Source organism: Pistacia vera, unplaced genomic scaffold, assembly GCF_008641045.1.
Source record: "Pistacia vera cultivar Batoury unplaced genomic scaffold, PisVer_v2 Contig352, whole genome shotgun sequence".
Classification (NCBI taxonomy): domain Eukaryota; kingdom Viridiplantae; phylum Streptophyta; class Magnoliopsida; order Sapindales; family Anacardiaceae; genus Pistacia; species Pistacia vera.
The window spans coordinates 303,003-322,633 of NW_022196171.1; the positions used below are offsets into that span (position 1 = coordinate 303,003).

The 19,631-nt window shown below is 35.6% G+C and overlaps 3 protein-coding genes across 4 annotated transcripts; all 3 read right to left on the bottom strand.

The window, feature by feature from the left end:
- Positions 1-126: 126 nt before the first annotated feature.
- On the bottom strand, positions 127-855 carry LOC116139586. Its single transcript, XM_031425255.1, has one exon. It carries the CDS (start codon positions 853-855, stop codon positions 127-129), a length of 729 nt encoding a protein of 242 aa, XP_031281115.1.
- A 1,590-nt stretch (positions 856-2,445) lies between these two features.
- On the bottom strand, positions 2,446-8,033 carry LOC116139594. The gene is made up of 10 exons (XM_031425270.1): positions 7,878-8,033; positions 6,816-7,040; positions 6,296-6,435; positions 6,008-6,052; positions 5,873-5,926; positions 4,923-5,027; positions 4,612-4,815; positions 4,370-4,455; positions 2,930-3,951; positions 2,446-2,828 (listed from the first exon to the last, which is right to left on the bottom strand). The coding sequence occupies exons 2-10, from the start codon at positions 6,994-6,996 to the stop codon at positions 2,572-2,574; spliced, it is 2,094 nt and encodes a 697-aa protein (XP_031281130.1). The 5' UTR covers positions 6,997-7,040; positions 7,878-8,033; the 3' UTR covers positions 2,446-2,571.
- A 1,559-nt stretch (positions 8,034-9,592) lies between these two features.
- LOC116139554 (U-box domain-containing protein 32) lies at positions 9,593-16,342 on the bottom strand. 2 transcript variants are annotated; one of them, XM_031425218.1, is made up of 10 exons: positions 15,986-16,342; positions 15,627-15,748; positions 15,200-15,321; positions 14,725-14,829; positions 13,776-13,909; positions 13,527-13,642; positions 13,131-13,280; positions 12,209-12,736; positions 10,181-10,936; positions 9,593-9,947 (listed from the first exon to the last, which is right to left on the bottom strand). In XM_031425218.1, exons 1-10 carry the CDS (start codon positions 16,167-16,169, stop codon positions 9,765-9,767), a joined length of 2,400 nt encoding a protein of 799 aa, XP_031281078.1. In that variant the 5' UTR covers positions 16,170-16,342; the 3' UTR covers positions 9,593-9,764. The 2 variants fall into 2 exon arrangements, with proteins under 2 accessions (XP_031281078.1, XP_031281079.1); XM_031425219.1 differs by lacking the exon at positions 13,131-13,280.
- Positions 16,343-19,631: the final 3,289 nt, after the last annotated feature.

A 19,631-nucleotide genomic window follows, 5' to 3' on the forward strand; every position in this document is an offset into this window, starting at 1 on the left:
CAGCCCAAATAAACAAGAAAACTTTTTACTATTAAACTCAAACCTAAGGACATGGAGTTTAACTTTAACATACACCATAATCTTAATAAAAAGGGGACAAAATAAATATTTTAAGCTGTATCAGTATCAGTCCTTGACCTTGAGCGCAGAGTAGTATTTCTTAAAAGCTTTGGGAAGATAAAAAGGCAGCAAGAAGCCAAATAGATTGAAGCACCACAAGGCCATATTAGTCACAGCAAGTGCTCTCCCAATATATAATCTCCTTGTCGATCCTCCATACTCACCTTCAACCTTAGAAATCTCACTCTTTAACCAATCCACAAGGGTGAAAATTCTCCGTGAATTATAGAAAACCGGCACAAATACACGTATTGGTGTAGAAAACCTGTCCGAGAAGGCCAGTCCTTCCATAAAAACTTGACTAGAAAGAAGAAAAACATGCGGCGCTGCAGCTTGTATCCCCTCTTTATCGCCCTCAAGTATGCCTTCAAATATGTAAGCTATGGGGAGTAAAAGCCCGATGACAGCAGCAGCCAAAACGTAGAGGCGAAGAACCCTGTTATTGGGGTCGTAAACTATGGGTTCTCTTGTAGGGTGGAGAGTTGGGAAGGCAACTTTTGAGAGGAAATACAGGTAAATAACAGAAAAGATGACAAATGCAAAGTCCTCAAGGCTTACCATGCCACTGGCTGAGAAAACAATGATGACAGCCAGGGCATTAAGTTGGCGAAAGCTGAGAAAACCTGCAGCTTTACTAGGAGTGGCAGCGGCAGTGTTCTTGGTGGACGATGGATCATCCTGTTGTTTAAAAGCTACTTCATCTTCTTTTGGGAGAGTTATGTCTTTGCCTGACATTTTGTGTTTACTGTGCTTTTTTTGCTTCAGAAAAGATGATCAGGAACACATAAGATCTAAGATTTAGAATCCGAGGAAAGAAACAGAAGATAAGTAGACTTAGGATTTTGAGGAAAAATGTGAGCCACAGGAAAAAGAGTGTCTAGGAGATCAATTTTAGGGAGTTGGAAGAACTTGTTCAGTTGAGGCGAGGAAGATTGACAAGTGGCAGATATGGAGGGGTTAAAGGTAGAAGGATGTGAGACGTGGGTGGTTTGGATTGGAAGTCAAGAACTGTAAAGCTATTTACAAGCCAATTGATTCGGTGTTATAAGCCAATGTTTTGGATCAGAGTGTCCAGTGGTCTTCCATGAATGTTAGGGCCGTGTCAGCGACTGACACATTACCACGTGGAGGAAATCGGAAAGGTTATTGGGCCTTCAGATGCAACCAAAAAAAAAAAAAAAAACAGGCTTAAATTTGTATCCATCACCTTCAAAGTTCATGGACTTCGTTTGGGCTCATGGGCTGTGGCCTTTTGGACGTGATTTCGACAATAGGGTATTAAATAATTCACTCGCGGGGATCCCATGATGCGCGTTTGAAAAACCTTTTAACACTACTAAATAAACTTCCAAAATAGCACTTTTTGTGTCGATTTCGTAGAAATTAACTAAAGTCTCTTTTTTTTTTTTTTTTTTTTTTAAATTTTCTCAAAAACCTTAGTAAAATAAAAGACATCAAGTAATATAAATTTGTAATTTGTACTATGTCACAAATATAGTGATAACTATTGTTTTAAAACCTGAATGGATCACAGGTCAACCAGTCCAACCGGTTGGACCGATAACATCAACGATAATTTTATTTTTAAAAAATTATTATTAATCCCTAAAATTTTAATATATTACAAAAATTCTCCTAAAAAAGTTCAAATTAGTCTCTAAAATTTTTATTTATTTCAAAAATACCCCAAAAAACTTGCCAATCAATCCCTAAACTTTGACATATCTCCAAAATATCCCTATAAAATTACAATTACCCTTATAATTTTGAAATATTACAAAAAAACCCCCTAAGACTGTAAGACCTGAACCGGACCGGAGAAGCTGCTAGGTCCCAGTCGGACCGGTCCAATTTTTAAAACAGAGGTGATAACAAGTGCTTCTATGAGAAGCAAGTTTCAACCATCAAAGCAATGTAGTCTAATTGCATGCATCAATAAACAATGAAAATTAAAAGACTTCAAAATTCCTACAGTAATTGTTAATGAAGTCGAATATTGTTACTAACTAAAACGTTCTACTAATTAACTTTCAACTTAATCTCCTAACCCAAAGGTGTAAACTATCAAAATTAATAAATACAACATTTTCCAAGTGTTTTTGAATGCAGTAGTTATTCGGAAGGTAGAGATCAGAGATGGAAGCTCGGTTTCATTCTCAGAAGAAGATGGAGGGAAAAGAGAGCACATAATAACCTTTGAAATAACTTGAAACAAAATTTATTACAGATAAATCTAGAAAGTTAACCCATATAGAAAAAAGAATCAAACTGCTATAATACTGTGAGAAAAAAAGGACGGAACAAAAATTGATTTCCCTCAAAACCTTTTTTTTTTTTTTTATAATTTCCTGACAGAAGACCACTAGAAAAACTGGAACCTCTGCTAAAAATATGGTGGGCTACTAAAACTGTGCACATTTCTATAGCTAAAGAAATCGCATCTCTTTCTCTTCAGGTGAGGATTCTGTGTTTGGGAATATACTTTATCTTGGGACCTTTGTCTGGTTTTGTTCTAAACTTGGGTTTAGCAGAAGCTCCGGTTGCTGTTGAAGACTCGAGAGCTCCAGCGTTAGCCAACCGTTTGTGAGACTCTGATGACTGAATTACTGTTACTTGATAGTCACTCTCAAACTCTTGATACCCACCAGATTCGGAAGCCGGCGGCAGAACCAATTTCACGTGTTCGGCTGCAATTGCCTCCTTCCATCCTGCATGAATTTTGTAGCCAGTCAGATAATTTCAAGCAAAGCAAATACAGTAATGGCCAATTTAGACCAGAAACCTTGCACATAAATAAAGTTGAACTTACTCTCTGATAGAAAGGCTTTTGCAGCATGCCTATTAAACTGCATGCTTCCTGGACAGATACTCTCCTCCATGAGTGAAGTAGAACTCCCAAGCCCACCATTATTATCATCTATGGACAATCTAAGACAGCTTTCACTCAATAGGGTCTGATAATTGGCTTGTTCAACATTCACATCCCCTTTGGATTCTCTACATCCATTTTGAACTGGGGCAGGACCCTTAGTCCCACGCCGGCTAACTGGCCTCCACTTAACTGTTGACCTGCTTGTGCCACACTGAATGGGCTTCTCGGTAACATTATTCTTTTTTGGCATGTGATGCTCTTCCATGCAATCATCTTGGGCTTCAGCCACAGTTTTACCCTCATTATGATCACAATGTCCAAGTGTGACAGATATAGAGCCAATCAAAACCTCATGGTCCTTGTCTTCTTGGGGTTGGTTTATGGATTCTTTCAGTACTCTCGTTTTCAGATTCCCGTAATCATTTTCTGGTTTTGGTTTCCGGCTCCAAACCTTATTGCCACCAACTATTGGAGCAGCCCTTAAATCCCTGTTATTTCCACGTTTTTGCACTCCTCCAAGCTTCAATGCATGAGAATTTTGATTGGCATGAAAAACATTGAGCATACCTCGTGATTTTGATGGCAAATGCCGTCGAATAACAACCATATGCCGACGGCCACTTCCTTGTATCATCTGTCGTTCAATATTCTGCCCAGGGCCTAAATCAGCATAACCATTGCCAGACCCGGCCTGAACTTCATAATCCACATCTTCATCAGAGTCTGCAAATTGGAAGGGTTCAAGAGATGAGGGAACCTGATCTAGCAATGCATCCTCATTGTGTGCGTCAGAATCAGATGTAGCCAGAGGACTGGATGTTTCTAGTGGAGGCACAGACTCTGATGTGCCATCAGTGCTCTCCTTATCGTCTGCCTTCTCCCCATGTCTCTGCTCTTTTGCTTTCTGCTCCTTTTGCCTCAGCTTTTTCTGTCTTTTCCTTTCCAAGATCTCTGCTTGCCTATTCAAGTTTTAGAAATTAAAAAAAAAGTTAACAGAGAAATGTAGCAAACTAGATATCCAAATAAGCATTATCAAAAGCTAAATTTCTTGCTGAAACAAGGTTTCCTTGTAGGAGAACTTTTATCAAGTGGCTAAGCAGATAATGGGGCGAGGTGTGTGCATTCAAGACACTAAAACTTCAAACCTCTCCATTTGTTCCACTCAATAATTTCAGAGCTAGTCAGAACAGAACCCACAAGTTGCCTGATCCTAATCCTATATATTTGTCATACAAAGTCACTTAGGCTAATGTACAAACTGGTTAACTAACGAAGAGAATTGTCTTTTACTAAAAAAAGGTGAATCATACTAGCTTCCCCGGAGACAATTCAAAAAAGTAACATAAATTAGGTAGAAAAAGGTCGAGCACAATGTACCTTCTCTGAGCAGCTTCTTCCTCCTCCACTAACAACTTCTGGCACCTTAAAGCTTCTGCATCCTTATCAGCTAGCCATGCTTTGACCTGAACACACAACAATTATATTTATAATTGTGACAACCAAAACCACCCTCCCTATTTTTCAATCACAATGAGAAGAATCAAATACAAAATTGAGCATATCTCAGAAGTTTCAGTAATGAGTAACCTAAAATCTACAAGGAAAAAATTAGAAAATACCAAAATCTGTTCCACCAGAAAGCTTGTGCATGCAACCAAGTTCCTTGTTTCAAGACCAATCTTCCCAGCTTCACCATCAAATATATATTTTTGCATTGATACTGCTATCCCAGATAGGAATGTCTTTTCACTAGCATCATCAAGGATGTTGAATAGTTCTTGGGAAGATAAAGGAAACCTGGAAGGCCTAGCTTGAACAATATCCTGCAAAAATTGCAGGTATATGACATCCAAACAATAAAGAAAAAGTTATGGCAGCTCAAACAACAGAATCTGGAAGAAAATATATGAAAACAGAAATGTTCCCTTACCAGAAGGGCAGAACCAGCCCTCACACAAACTTGAGGGAGAGAAGCATATACAGGTTTCCGAATAACTGCAGTCAGTGACTTTATAATAGAAGACCCTGTAACTCCCTAGATGGTGTATACCAAAAGAAAAATTACTTAGAAAAAAATTAAAGAAAGAAATGGACTAAGTGGAAAATACCTTGAAATAAAACATATGCCATATGTGCATCATAATACTACCATATATTACACGACTAAGTTCAACGAACATCTTAGTAGAAATATCATCAGTCTCAAATAGATGTATTTGGATACTACCAACACAAACAAAATTAATTTGGAAGAGAAGTACTACCCGGTAAACACATCAGATAATGTTGCTAGATATCTTCCTAACATTAAAAAAAAAAGTTCAAGAACCACAAAGAATTACACCCAAAGGGAATTACAAAAATATTTATTGAAAACTTGTCTAGGGGAATTACAAAAATATTCATTGAAATTTGTCTAAGTTGTGGACTTGGACTGACACAAATCGACATCTTATGATGAAAATGATAATCTCAGTAAACCAACCACAAAATTCTAAAACAAACTCATCCAACTCTTCTAAGAAAATAAATCCAACTCAAGTAAGTTTTTTCAAAATATTCTATTCATGGTTTCTGTCCTACATCACTTGATAAGAAGTTCCACAACAACCCCATAAAAAGGTAAGCTGCCAATCATTATAACAAGGCAGTAACCGGATTAAACTTTATAACAAAACAAAACCAATCTCAATTTCATTTTTTTTTTTTTTTTTTTTTTAAAGCACAAAAACATAATTTATTCATCATCATTTTCATTAGAAAAACTAGAATAATTTCCATAAACACATGCATCTTATGGGAATTGTGCTAGATATATCATCATGCTTGCCAGGAACCTCAATTCATCTTGTATGAAACTAGAAGGAGAAACAGTTTTACCTCCAAGGTCACATTATTGAATGATACAACTTCCTTTGCTTCATCCACAGAAAGCTGTATACAAAAATAAAAAGATGAAAAACACAACCAAGTAGGTAGACCTTCATCAGAAACAACTCGGAAGAAAGCTGTCACCTTATCCCAAAATGCTCCTAAAAGATCCCTGTTTTTGGAAGAATCCTAGAGATGTAAAAGAAATTCTTCTGTGAGAATCCTAAATATGAAGGACAACATCAAAATAGTTGAGAAAGATACTACTTAAAGACAGATTTAATATCAACTCAAAATTATAGAATGCTGATATCTAAATTACTAAAAAATAGCAAATATCCAAATTCCAGAGCTAATTAGTTAGAACATAAAAAAGCTTAAAGTAATCATACTAATAGAGATATAATTATCTTTTCAAGATAGAAATGAAACCTTATCAAGCTTTTTCAACCGATGGTGGACACGAATATGTCTCCTATAGTTAATAGTGGAACAGAATTCTCGGGAACACTTGTCACATTTCTGGAGCTGTATCTTCATAGGTGTAGAAAGCAAAGGCCAACCAGGCAGTTCTGCCAAAAGTAAAGATAAGCTGTAAATCAACATACATGGCTGCAACTTCAAACAAGGCCTATTCTTGTACACAACTCAGACATTTAAAATTACATGTGATATACAGACACATATAAGTACATAGGAGACAGTATTCAGACCCACAACTAGCCTGAGCAGTGGCAACAACAGCCTCAGGAAATTTTAGAGATTGCATCTGAAGCATAATTTCAGATGCTGTCAGTGCTCTCCTGAAAAAGATACCAACACTATTTGTAATGAACAAATTCCTAATTCCCATTAATCATAGATACATATGCATTGAAACTATTACAATGGTCAAGGAAATGTTCCTTTCTTCTATATTACTAATTTTCAAACCATTATAGTTTATTGGTACCTTGCTGATCCAAAGCTTGGAGTAACTGGATCCACTGAACTGAGCTGTCCCCATTTCTAGAGAAAGAAAGAAGAGGCTCTTTTCCAATCGCTTGTTTGATCAAAGTGTCTAGAGACTCATTTCCTTCCTCTGCTTTCACCACATCTGTGGTGTTAGAGGCTTTCAGTTTTGCAGCCGGCATTTATGCACACAGGAAATTTATGCCCACTATCTCATAAGACGCCACTGCAACAAGAACAATAACATACATGACAACTCCACAACCGATAAAAAAAAAAATATCCTCTAGGCAATCATCCAAGAAATGAGAATAATGACATCAAATATAAATAAATGAATTTAACCGAAGAGTGAGCTCCCATTTCAACATTTCACCATTATTACAAGAAATGGAACGGTCAGATACACCTTATTGCTCTCATTGGCCATAAAAGTAGAAATCATTTTGCCACTAATATTATCAGTTCGCAAAAGTGATACAATACTATCAGTTCTGTTTGGTTTTTACAAAAGTGATATCCACAAGGCAATCATCCAAGAAATGAGAATAATGACATCAAATATAAATAAATGAATTTAACTGAAGAGTGAGCTCCCGTTTCAACATTTCACCATTATTACAACATTTCACCATTATTACAACATTTCACCTTATTGCTCGCACTTATACAAAACCAGATCGCAAAAGTGATACAACACTACCAGTTCTGTTTGGTTTTTACAAAATTTACAACAAAAATTAATAACTTTTGAGTCTTCCATTGTCCACCGGCAGCACGAAGTTGAAGTTCTAATTTTACCTCAGAAAATTTGTTTATCTACCAAGAGATTTAGTTTTTGAAATAAAAATAATATTCTTTATCGGCTACCAAAAAGAGCAACTATTGAATGTCCGCATAAAAAAGAAATTTAAAAAAAAAAAAAAAAAAACGAATGAATGGAAAAGGCAAAGGTTGTTAGGGTTTCGTGTCACGTAATCAGTGACCAAAACATGCTGTCGAATTGTATAAATATACGTGGAAATACATAACACAAAGAAAGTGAAGCGATCCATTGGCATACCAGTGGCGAGTGAAAAAGATCGGTTAAAGGCGAGATAAAATCTCTGGCGATCGGACTGATTCGGAGTCACCGAGGAGAATATTATGAAGTGTTTGGCGGGAGAGAAAAACGCCGAGAAAATGCAAGAAAGTGATCGGCCCTGAACTTGAGGGAAAGAAAAAAGAGAGAGAGAGAGTTTCGAGGAAGACTACTGTGAGTGAAAAATGAAAATATATAAAGGTGCAAACAAAGCAGAACCCTCTTTACTTTAGTGAGGAAATAAAAATAATAAGTTTTTTAAAAATAAGAATAAGGAAACACGACTACGACATGTGAGATTGTATGATACGCGCTGTCAACGAAAGTGAGAAACACGGAAAGAAGTGCGGAGATGGGTAGCCCAAATGGCCCAAGATTAGTATCACTGGGCTTTTTCGTAAAATTGTATGGTGTCATTTGGGCTGTAGGAGGAACTTGAAATTGAAAGAAGAAACAGTCATTTTTTTAAAGATTTTTTAACCTCCATCAAATTCATTACTATCCCCAATTGTTAAATACACTTTTATGATATTTAAAAAAAATCTCTTTAAAACTTGTTTAATACCGAAAATATCACTACTTAATTACGTTTAATTAGGATTTTTATTTGCACCATTTTTCCCCAATTTTAAACTTCATTAGGGTTTTTTATTGTACTACTTTTCCCCAATTTCAAACTTAATTAGGGATGTTTACACTATTTTTTCCCAATTTCTTAATTAATTTTTTATATTTATTTATACACTTTTTTCCTAGTTTCTGAAACTTACTCTTTTTTTTTTTTTAATTCAAATTTAGATTCATCATGTTGTATGATTGTTTTCTTCATAGCTTTAGTAATTCTTTCATCAAATGAAGAATTATTTGAAATTAAAAAAAAATGTTTAAATGATTTAGAAAATTTAGATTTATGGTTTATGTAAAAATTAAATAAAAAACATAAAATTAGAAGGAGTATATTTAGAAATTATCATGTCGATATGATTAAACTTGTTAAAAAAAAAAATACATTTTAAAAGTGGTGGATATGATCAATTTTGATAGGGGCAAATATCACTTCTTATTATTTTGGAGCTCTCATTAATTGTCCATATCCTCAGTTACTAAATAATACACTTCTTTTATATTTAAAAAAAAAAAAAAAAAAAAAATTTAAACAACATTTAACACCAAAAGTATAATCAAGGCATTTTTTTTTTTTTTTTTTTTTTTTTTTTTGGGTTTAACACCCTTTTCTCCAATCTCAAATTTGAAATTCACATTTTCTTTTTTGGATTCATTCTAGTACATGATTACTTTCCCATAATTTTAATAATATATTTTCATCGAATCAACAAATATTTGAAAAAGACAGGACTTCGATCATAAAAATTTAAAGATAGGTTTTATGTAAGAATTAAAGATTAAAACAAATATATAAAAGACATTAAGACTAAACTTGTAAAATTACTTCCCTTTATTTCTTTATTAAAAAAAATTCATCACGTATTTTATTAAAATTGATTAAATTTTGCATTTAAAATCAGATAAATGGCCCAAGTTGGTCACTTGAAATGGTGATATACGTTTAGTAAAAAGGTGCATTCGGATTCAGGTGATTTCAGAAAAGGTCAAAACTCAAAAGGCATTTTTTTTTTTTAATTTGTGTACTTATAATTATGTGAAATGTTACAAAAAAAAAAAAAAAAAAAAAAAAAAAAAAAAAAAAATTCTTTATGAGCTATATTTTGAATCTTTGTACATCAAGTATATTAAATTGACTGGGTATGCCGTATAAGGAAGTATTATGGCCACTGTTTTGTATCTCCGCTGCTTGGCAAAATCAATCATCACAAGAATGAAGTATAAAACAAAATTCAGATAGAAGTTTCACCCATGTTGCTGCCACTCTAGAATTGCCTGATGAAGGGCATAATTAGGGAGTAGATTGCAGTGATCAAGCTTTAAATTTGTCATTGGTGAAGTATCATGGCCGCTCTTTAACCATCCTCTAATTGCATCTCCTTCGTAAGTGAAACCATCTGCCGCTATATGTGGATCTTTCATGACTTCCTGCAAATATCAAGCAAAAGCCATGGTCATATGTAATTATATTTAAGTCTGAGCATTAGCTCTACTAGAATCCTCGGCTTTGAAAGTACACTTCTAAAAGTTATGCAGGATGTTGTGATTGTTCATCAGAAAACTAGAGAGGTGTAATGTGATAGAACTACTAGAAAGAAGGTAATCAAACCCCTATGAAAAGGTGAAAGAGCTACATAAGTCAACTAGCAGTCATGATGTACCTGAAAAATGGGACACATGAAATGTGAGGGAATTCGACGAGGCTCCTTTGAACTAGAGTATGATGCTCGGACAATGCATGAAACCTTAATTTGCTCAAGCACAGTCCATATCTCTGATGCAAGGTCTGGTCGATTGAACTTCTTGTCACAACACCTCATTGCCAAGTGAGCCAACTGTTTGGCTTCTGCAAGTGGCCAGTCCCCAGCTGAACAATCCAACACTGTATTGAAATTTCCCTTGTCTAATGCACATTTTACATCTTTCATTATTCTCGAAACATGTCTCCCTGTCAAAAGTCGTAACAGTATAATTCCAAACGAGTACACATCTGACTCTGGAGTAAGTTTTCCTGTTTCTAGATATTCTGGATCCATATACTCAGAGGTTTCATTAATGTGGGATTCATTAGATAATGCAGTGGACCTATCAGTACTTTCACCTCGAGGTATCAAACGAAATATGCCCAAGTCACCAAGTTTGCTGACAAAGTTTGCATCAAGGAGGATTTTAGAGGGTTTTAAATTCCCATGGATAATACAAGGTTCATTGGAGTGAAGGTAGATAAGGGCAGAGCATATTTCAGAGGCAACCTGTATACGAGTGTGCCATGCCAGTGGAGCAATCTTATCTTTACAGGCAAGGAAGTCTTCCAGGCTTCCATTTCTGAGGTACTCATAAACAAGGGACCTAGATTCTGGACAAGTTCCAATTAGCGTTACTAGGTTTGGATGCCTCACTCGGCTCAAAACCTCCACCTGAAATTCAACCAGGAAAAATGACCCTCGGTCATTACGCTGCTAGATATTCAACAGAAAATAGGTAATAAAAGGGAAACTCCAAACTAATAAAACTCGTGCCACCCAAGTTACACTGAAATATTGAGAAAATACAAGGGCTCCGTTTGGTTCACAACTTTGTGTTTTTGGGAAAAGTTTTTTGAAAAAAGTTAAAAAAAAATTGAATTGGGCGGGTATTACGATGTAGGATTTATAAATTACTAAAATACCCCTTATGTTTGTTTTTTTACAAAACACCCCCTATAATAAAACATTAAAAGTTAACAAAAACACCCCCAACCGTATCAGCGCATGACCGGCTAGATCTTGCTAGTCGTGCGCTGCTATGGCCTTTTCCGGCCAGATCCATGGTGGATCTGGCCGGCAAAGGCCAGATCTACGGCTAGATCTGGCCATTGCTGTATTTGCCCGTCAACGACAACATCAATGACGACTGTTTGTTGATCTGGCCGGAAAAGGCTAGATCGACGCACTACCAGCCAGATTCAGCCGATAGTGCGCCATCCTACCAGATTCCGGCCATTTTCTGGCAGTGATGGCCGGAATCTGGTAAATGTGGATTGTTGGGGTGTTTTTGCAATTTTTAAAAAAATATTTAGGGGTACTTAATTAAATTAACAAATTTAAGGGGTTTAAAAAAAGTTGAATAATATTGTGATTTTTTGGGTATTTTACTGTTTAACTTTTTTGGGAATACTAAAAGCAGTATTCCCAAAAACCAGCCAAACGAAGCCAAGAAATTTTAAGATCATTAAGAAGTCTGGCACCCTGTAGGATACAAACACTGCCTTCATCATTTCTTGACCAATTCCTTTATCTTCAAAAGTTCAAAACATAATTGGACATGGCAGTTGAATTATGAATCCATTCAGAAAGAAGATTCAAACAATGTCTCTACCCTAGCCGAAAAAATGTAAAACAACAGAAAACAAATCCAAAGGTGGGTTGCATTGGAAGACTTTGCTACTACTAATAATTTAACAGTTCCATACTATTTAAGGCGGCAGCACCTGAAAATACAGAATGCCAAGGTTGTTAGTGACCGAAACTTCTGAATGGTCATAATATTTCAGGATGATTTAGTTTTTCCATGGCAGAACTGTTAAGCTCTTCAGTATGGTTGTCATCAAATGCATTGAAACAATCTTTAGCCTCAAGTCAACAACAATGAAAAGTTAGAATGGAAGACTAAGCTATTGCTATCAGAGAGTTTCAATGGATAAGATTTACCTCATTTTGGAAATCCAAGTAGCTTTGAGAGCCATAAGATGGTAACATCTTTATAGCAACGTGCAAATGGCAAAGAACCCCTCTATAAACACTTCCATATCTTCCTTCTCCAATCTTCCAGGCTGGGTCAAAATTGTTAGTAGCCTCATTTACCTCCATGAAAGAGAATTCAAGGAGACCTGGCCTGCAAAAACTAGCAGCTTCTATTTTTACGGGTTTTTGTAACACATTAACCCTTCTTTTTGCATTTCCACATTCTATCCGCAGCTCATCCCGTTTTTGCTTAAAACTTATTAAAAGTTCCACAGCAGATATGATTTTCTCTTCTAGCTCCTTTGCCATACAATGAGACTCAGCAAGTTGGCTCTCAAGTAATGACTTCTGGCCCTTGACAATCTGCAGTTCTTTCACTACTTTATCATGCTGATTTTTCACTGTTTCTACTTCTTGCTGTTCTCTTGCCAGTAATTCTTCTAACTCTTTTCTTTGGCTCATCTCCTTCACAGATAAGCCTTGTGATGCTTCGACCTGCAAGATGGTAGGATGACCACAAGGTTGCTGGTAAGAAATGAGATTGATGTACTATATCTATCACAAGGTAATTAAGATCATACAAAACTCAAGTTCAAAATCAGGATTTTTTTTCCCCCTTCAATGTTCAAAATCAGGAGCAAAGTTTCAATCTGGTTTCCTGATAAACCCCAAAAAATGGTAGCAAATAGTTAATCAATTGATGGGCCAACTGAGGCACAGGCAAAGAGACTGACATTTTCCTGATCTCAGTAATGTTTATTTTGTTTCCATAGTTCAACCATTCAAAAACAGAGTTGAAAGTAAGTTTTTAGACATAAAATAAAAAACCCATCATCCTCTAAAAAAGCTAGCAATGAAAAGAGAAAAGAAAGTGAAATGTAAAGTTTGCCTCGCAGTTAGCCTCCACAGCTTCATCTTCCTCTTTCCATCGCTTGACTCTCTCTTCATATATTATCTGCTTTGATTTCTTAGCATCCATTTTGGCTTGTTCTAGTCTATAAGAAACTACACTAGTTGCTTGTCCTTGAGATTTATCTTCCTGAAAAACCCATGAGGCATGAACCATTACTAGTTTACAACTAAAAATAGTTTAAGACAATTGTCATGTCTTCAACATGTAAATATTCTGAAGATTTCAAATAGGTTCCAGTTGTATCCTTGTGGTTTTTATTTTTTTATTTCTTATGTACAATTCCACTACTAAGTACAAATAGATAAAATGGGCATGCATGATAGAGCTATCTTGGTACTGGTATTGCAAGTAATAGAGACCATCTCCTCTCACCTCATCTGTGAGCAATGGGGTTGATTTTGAAGTGCCAAACAAGCTGCTAGCATCCCAACTTGACTGTACTGAACAACAAGCAGTTTCTTCAAATTCAACGGCATCTTCCTCTGCATCTGCACAGCTCTGTATCAAAGTTATTCCTCTAGCATTCCTAGATATAGTTTGATACTCCCCACATGAGAGCCAAACTACAGATAATGTTTATAGCTCATTAATGGCAAAAACAACCAGAGTTAGTAAGCCTACCTGGAGAACTAAGTGTATGTATAAGGGAACGCAAGTTCAAGTGCTCTGATTGCTTTGTTTCTACTTCCCAATTCAACAACTGGAGTGCGGGGCCAATTTCTAGCTCCAAGCTATCTTCAGTACCTACCCTGTTTCTGTAGTGCTCCTCATGTAAGTGCAATGATGAGTTAAGATGACAAATTGAAATAAAAACACCATGGCTCTAGTGCCAAAAGTACTTGAGAAAAAACATAAGTTGACTTTAAATTAAACATGCATCAGAGTATTGAGATTGTCACAGCAAGAATTTGATGGATAATTTCTAGTAGGCTGTCAAACAAGAAGTGAGAAAGTCAAGAAGATATGAGCAATTTTCATTGTTCCAAGTGAGTAACCTTTTGGCATATTGTATGTAGTACATTATGCCTAGTGTTTCATGAATCCTTGTCCAGAAATATTATGTTCGATGCTTAGCAATTTTCTACGCAGAAACTGAAAAAGAAAGCCAAGATCAGTAATCGGAGGGGACCTCTAAAGTAGGTAGATAGTAGACTCTATGTTAGGGCTATCTGGAACTGGTTATTGTGAATGCTCATCAAAAGGACATCCAATTTTTTTTCAAATCATAAAGACAAGATCCTTATTCTCAGAGTCTGTAAATGCTATCAATCCTATTTGGTGATCCAGAACTTCCAATCCTGTGGTTGACAAGCAAGCTGTCAGTTATACAATCAGCCAAATTGTTCTAAAGAAAAAGAAATATACAAACAGGGGGCTGCCTAAGTCATAGGGTTGACACTAACATGATGAAGTTCAAACTTCAAACTGTCAAAAGTTTAAGATTTATATGTGCTCTGTCAAGGAGTCTGAATGTCAATAGAAGACAGCAGCTTTCGAGCTCTTATATATCACCTCTCACATGAGAGCATATCAAACCAACTGCATTATATAGCTATAGTGTCAACAGTACCTTGTGTAGATAAGGTGCCCCTTGCAAGCAAACCAGATATGGCAGGAAATTGGTGCTTGTTCGCATACAAAGATTGCTTTTTTGGACTTCAGTTCTGCCAGCTCCCTACAATCTCAATGTGCCTCAGTTAGTAAACATTAAACATGAAAGCAGACGCCTACCTAAGGAGGGAAAAAAAAATAACAGCACAACTATTTTAACTCTTCAGAGGCTTCGAGAGGAACTCATAGTTTCCATCACAATGAGATAGTGTACTAGAATGAAAATATTCATTTTTATTTGAATGTGTTTCAACGAATACTGAATAGTCCAAGCATCCATTAGTTCTTCTCATGGATTTTAAATATAGTCCTTTTTCCTTCTTTGTTGGACAATAATACGAAAACATGTTTGATAGTGGGTGTAGAGGACTGCTATCCCACACACCCATACCCAAGAGAATTAAGAGCAGCAACTGTGGTAAAATGGTCCGTACTTTGAATAGTATTTATCAGCTGCTGCCCCCATAACAAGCCATCTAATACTGTGACGCTCAATAACTTCTACAATCCCATTCTCAACGTTGTCCATCTCAATCCATAGGGTATCTCCCTGTACCTACAGAAACAAGCCATTGTATCAACACCAAACTAGATTACCAGATCACACCAATTCCATAATTTTTTAAACTCAAGTCTTCCAAAAGAGCTCCGAAGTGCAAAAGGGCACAGTTTTAAACGTCATATTCTTAAGGTATCGAATAATTTAATTAACAAGTAGCTTTAAATAGAAGACCGGATAATATGTAACAGTATAACCAACCGCTAGAAGCCTACAAATAATATCAAAATCATTATTCTTCTAATTTTGTTTTAGAATGCATAAAAATAAAATCCAGATCAAATACCGAGAAGAAACAATACCTTATATTGATTGAGAATAAGAAGATATTGATTTAGAATTTCTTGCACTTTTTGCCTTTCAAGTTCACGAGATGCCAGAACTGAATGCTGTTTCAGCTCATCGACGGTATAATTACTTTCCTCTGCAAATAATGCAACAAATTAATCAGAAAATTTCTAAAACTTAGAATATGATCAAAGTTTGTATAAGATCTAATTCGAAAATAGAAACTCAATTCGTTTTTTCTTTTCCGAAAGAAATTTAATATTGTTCATTTATTACTTTAATAAAACAAAACAGGAAACAAATAGTCCAAATAAATACAACAGGCTTGTTTATAAAATTCGCAAACCAGACAGAGGATAAAACAACAATTCACCCAATGCAACAACATGAGCAGGCTTGTGAACATGAAGCAAGCAAATCTTCTTCCCTAAAAAGCTCTGAGCCGCCCAAAATAGCGTCGTTTTACTCTTCTCAACATTCTTCCCCACCGCAACAAATATAGTCTCCTCCACATCCCATGCGACTCCCTCTCGCTCAATCTCGTCCGAACTCTCCATCCAAAAATGTAACTCTAAAAAGACGTGATGGAATCGCTCAGTGAGCCACTCAGTGCTCTGTGAGGACGTTACCGAGTTGAAAGAAACTAGAAAACAGAAAGAACGAGAAAGTACTGCGTTATTTAAGAGTTTTTGTATTTTAGAATTAATTAAGAAACTGTTAGTCTCTCCTACTTTTGACAAAAAGCATTTTTTCCTGAGCGTCCGATGAAGCTGATAAGTACTTCGTTTGAAAGCAAGAGGTATCATCTTCGTAGCGAAGTAATAAACTAGGTGATAATGGACTCAGCTACTGCCACGTGGTCTACTACCTTGGACCTTTTAGTTTTTGTTCAACAGTTTAATGTTTCTTTATTTATTTATGAGCTGATATATTGTATTAATTCAAGTCTTATAAACGGGAGTAATACCAAACCAATAATCATTTTTTATAAACTTTTTTTTATAATTATGAGATATTAGCTCACAATTAATTAATTAGTGAGATCTATACAAAATTTATTTCAAGTCTTATAAACATGATTAAGAGGTGATGTTGATTATGATGTCATTTATTAATGTTTTTTTAATATGATATACATATATATCGATTATATTTTTAAGACTAATTTCTGAATTAATACACTTTTATTTAGAGTAAACCACCTCTTTCCACACCAAGTTTGTCTTAATGACATTTTCTCATCTAAAAAGTTTCAAAATACCATTATCTCACCCAAAGTTTACATTTTATTAATATCCAAAATACACTTTACTTTTTCAACCGGTGTTCGGCAAGTTACCAAGAGTCAGGATAAGAGGGGTTTTGTACAGTAGAGATCGGTGGATCGAATGGTGGTAACCAATTGAATATTTACTGTCAAAATTAGTTAAAAATCAGCTAAAAACAGGAAATATTAGCTTTGCGGTGGTCGACAATCAGCGAGAAATCGGGTTTTAAAGTAGAAGAGGTTTTATAGAGAGGAGACCAGAGGTTCAAATGGTGGTAACGGAGAGAATTTTCACCGTTGAAATAGACAGAAATCCGCTTTGGGCAGTAAAGAAAAATTAACTTTAGGTGGAAAAATGATATTTTGAAACTTTTTGAGTGGGAAAGTCTCGTTAAGGCAAACTTTGGGTGGGAAAAAGTCGTTTACTCCTTTTATTTATTACAAATAAATAAAACTCTATTAATTCAAAAAATAAACTTTTTTAAAAAGTCAAATTAAAATATAACCAATTTCTAAATGGTTTTGTACCTTTCATAAGATAATAGAAATTTCTACCCTCTTTTTCAATACTTAATTACGTAAATATTATTTCCATGAAAAAAAAAAGCTCTTAATTTAAGATTGAAATGTCACGTATTATAGTTTTTGGGTTGATTTTTTTGCAAGAATTTGATATTAAAAAATATATGAAATGTCAAAAATATGTTTAGTGTATAAAAAAGCAAAAATAAAATAAAAAATAAAAAATAAAATTGTGTTTAATTTAAATTCGGTTAAAAATTCACGTCTCAAAAGAATTTATATAGTCCAATCACTCAAGCGGAGAATAAAATATTAACCTCGCTTGAGTAGACGTTTTTTAAATTTTATAGGGGATATATCAATATTTTCATATTGTCTATTATGTAAAATATCAAAATCACCGATATAAAATATTAATTGATCCACTCAAGCGAGATGAATTGATTATACACCACTCAGGCAATTGGACTCGAGCAACTTGAGTGATTCAAATCGAGGGACCCGAGTTTATTCAAATTTTCTGAATTTTTTTTTCCAATTTAAGTACAAAAAAGTGAGTTTTTCTTTTAATTTCCCCTGAATATGTAATGTTTATTTATATTAAATACATATGAACATGATATACACCATTAAGTATATAAATATAATACAAAAATATAAATCTAAAAACATTAGAGAGGAGAAAGAAAAATTAAATGAATTAAAGAAGAAGGGTAAAATTGTCAAAAAATTTATATTGAAGTGCTTATTTACAAAGACAATTAGAAAATAGTCGATTTTTTTTTTTTTTTTTTTTCTAATTTAAGTTTTAAAATAGATTTATATAAGTGATTATTTTTTTAACTAAATCAAACGTATCTTTATACGTGTAAGCTACTTTATAGTTTTACAGTTTGTTGTCTTGACTTTCGTTTTATTAGTGCTCTTTTTATAATAAATGATGGTGATGGAGATATTTGAATTTATGGATAAACTGAAATCCATATAAATTTATAGGGAGAAAGAAAATCTTTAATAAAATTGATAAATTAAAGAACCAAGTCGCCACTGAATCTATCCCACTCAAAACAAATGAACACGGCACCTCCTATTTTTCAAACCCTTCCAAAAAATAAAAGAATCTCTACTAAATTCCACTCAAATCTCTCCAAAAATGTCAAAGAAAATAAAGAAAAGAAGAAAGGAAACGGAAAGCAACGTAAGGAACTAGTATTTACCGTGAAAATTGTTGGAATCCTCGAAAGTATCTCCACTGCCATTGAAAAAAGTCGAAAAGGGGGAGAAAATGCGAAGAAAGAGAATGGAAGGCGAGACGAAATGAAGATGAACAGTCATCTCATCGATTTTATGGACAAAAGCTCGCAAACGATACACATGGCAGCCTTCGATTGGTTGCGAGACAAAGCGATTTTTTGTTTTCCCGCCCAAACAGAGGAGTGATCTCCACTGCACACGAGTCGCCAACCCACGCGCACTCGAAGGACATGACTGGATGTACGCGCCCAACACAATCGTTTGGCTAACCTGACCGAGTAGGCGTTTCTTACATACAAACTATTCATCTCCCATGGTCAAGCAAACACCTCTATAATACTTCACACCCAGTCAGTCGGTCCTCCCGACCAAACAGAATGATCAGACATATTATTTAACCCCGAGCCTTCGGCCCGTGACAAACTCTGCCAAGAAGTGACAAAGCACCCAATCACTCAGTCAACCCGACCGAGTGAGCCAGCCACGTGCTAGGGAGTGCACATGCACCTATTTATTCATATTCAACCAATCAGTCGAAGGTACCACCACTAGAATGACCCTAACGTATTCCACTCGGTGCGATACACCGAGTGTTGATACCTTCATGGGATGGTTCGCACATCCTCTCACTCGGTCCGATACACCGAGTAAGGACACCTTCATGGGATGGTTTACACAATCCTCTCACTCGGTTCGATACACCGAGTGCTGACACCTTCATGGGATAGTTTGCACATCCTTTCACTCGGTTCGATACACCGAGTGAGGACACCTTCATGGGATGGTTCGCACATCTTCTCACTCAGTTTGATACACCGAGTGAGGACACCTTTATGGGACATTTCGCACATTCTCTCACCCGGTTCAACATACTGAGTGAGGACACCTTTAGCAGATTCTTTCATGCTTTCCCTCAGTCCGAAGCACCAAGCAGGACCTATGCTTATTGCGCCTTTTACTCGCCCCAATACGTCAA

What these genes read in the sequence shown, in the direction of transcription:
- LOC116139586 (XM_031425255.1), bottom strand. Translation starts at nt 855, where the DNA reads ATGTCAGGCAAAGACATAACTCTCCCAAAAGAAGATGAAGTAGCTTTT.
- LOC116139554 (XM_031425218.1), bottom strand. Translation starts at nt 16,169, where the DNA reads ATGGAGAGTTCGGACGAGATTGAGCGAGAGGGAGTCGCATGGGATGTG. An exon ending in GCTGATAAATACTATTCAAA is followed by an intron (nt 14,830 to 15,199) that starts GTACGGACCATT and finishes TTGAGATTGTAG; the next exon opens with GGAGCTGGCAGAACTGAAGT. An exon ending in TCATGTGTCCCATTTTTCAG is followed by an intron (nt 9,948 to 10,180) that starts GTACATCATGAC and finishes TGATATTTGCAG; the next exon opens with GAAGTCATGAAAGATCCACA.
- LOC116139594 (XM_031425270.1), bottom strand. Translation starts at nt 6,996, where the DNA reads ATGCCGGCTGCAAAACTGAAAGCCTCTAACACCACAGATGTGGTGAAA. An exon ending in TAGGAGCATTTTGGGATAAG is followed by an intron (nt 5,927 to 6,007) that starts GTGACAGCTTTC and finishes TTTTGTATACAG; the next exon opens with CTTTCTGTGGATGAAGCAAA. An exon ending in TCAATAATGTGACCTTGGAG is followed by an intron (nt 5,028 to 5,872) that starts GTAAAACTGTTT and finishes TACACCATCTAG; the next exon opens with GGAGTTACAGGGTCTTCTAT.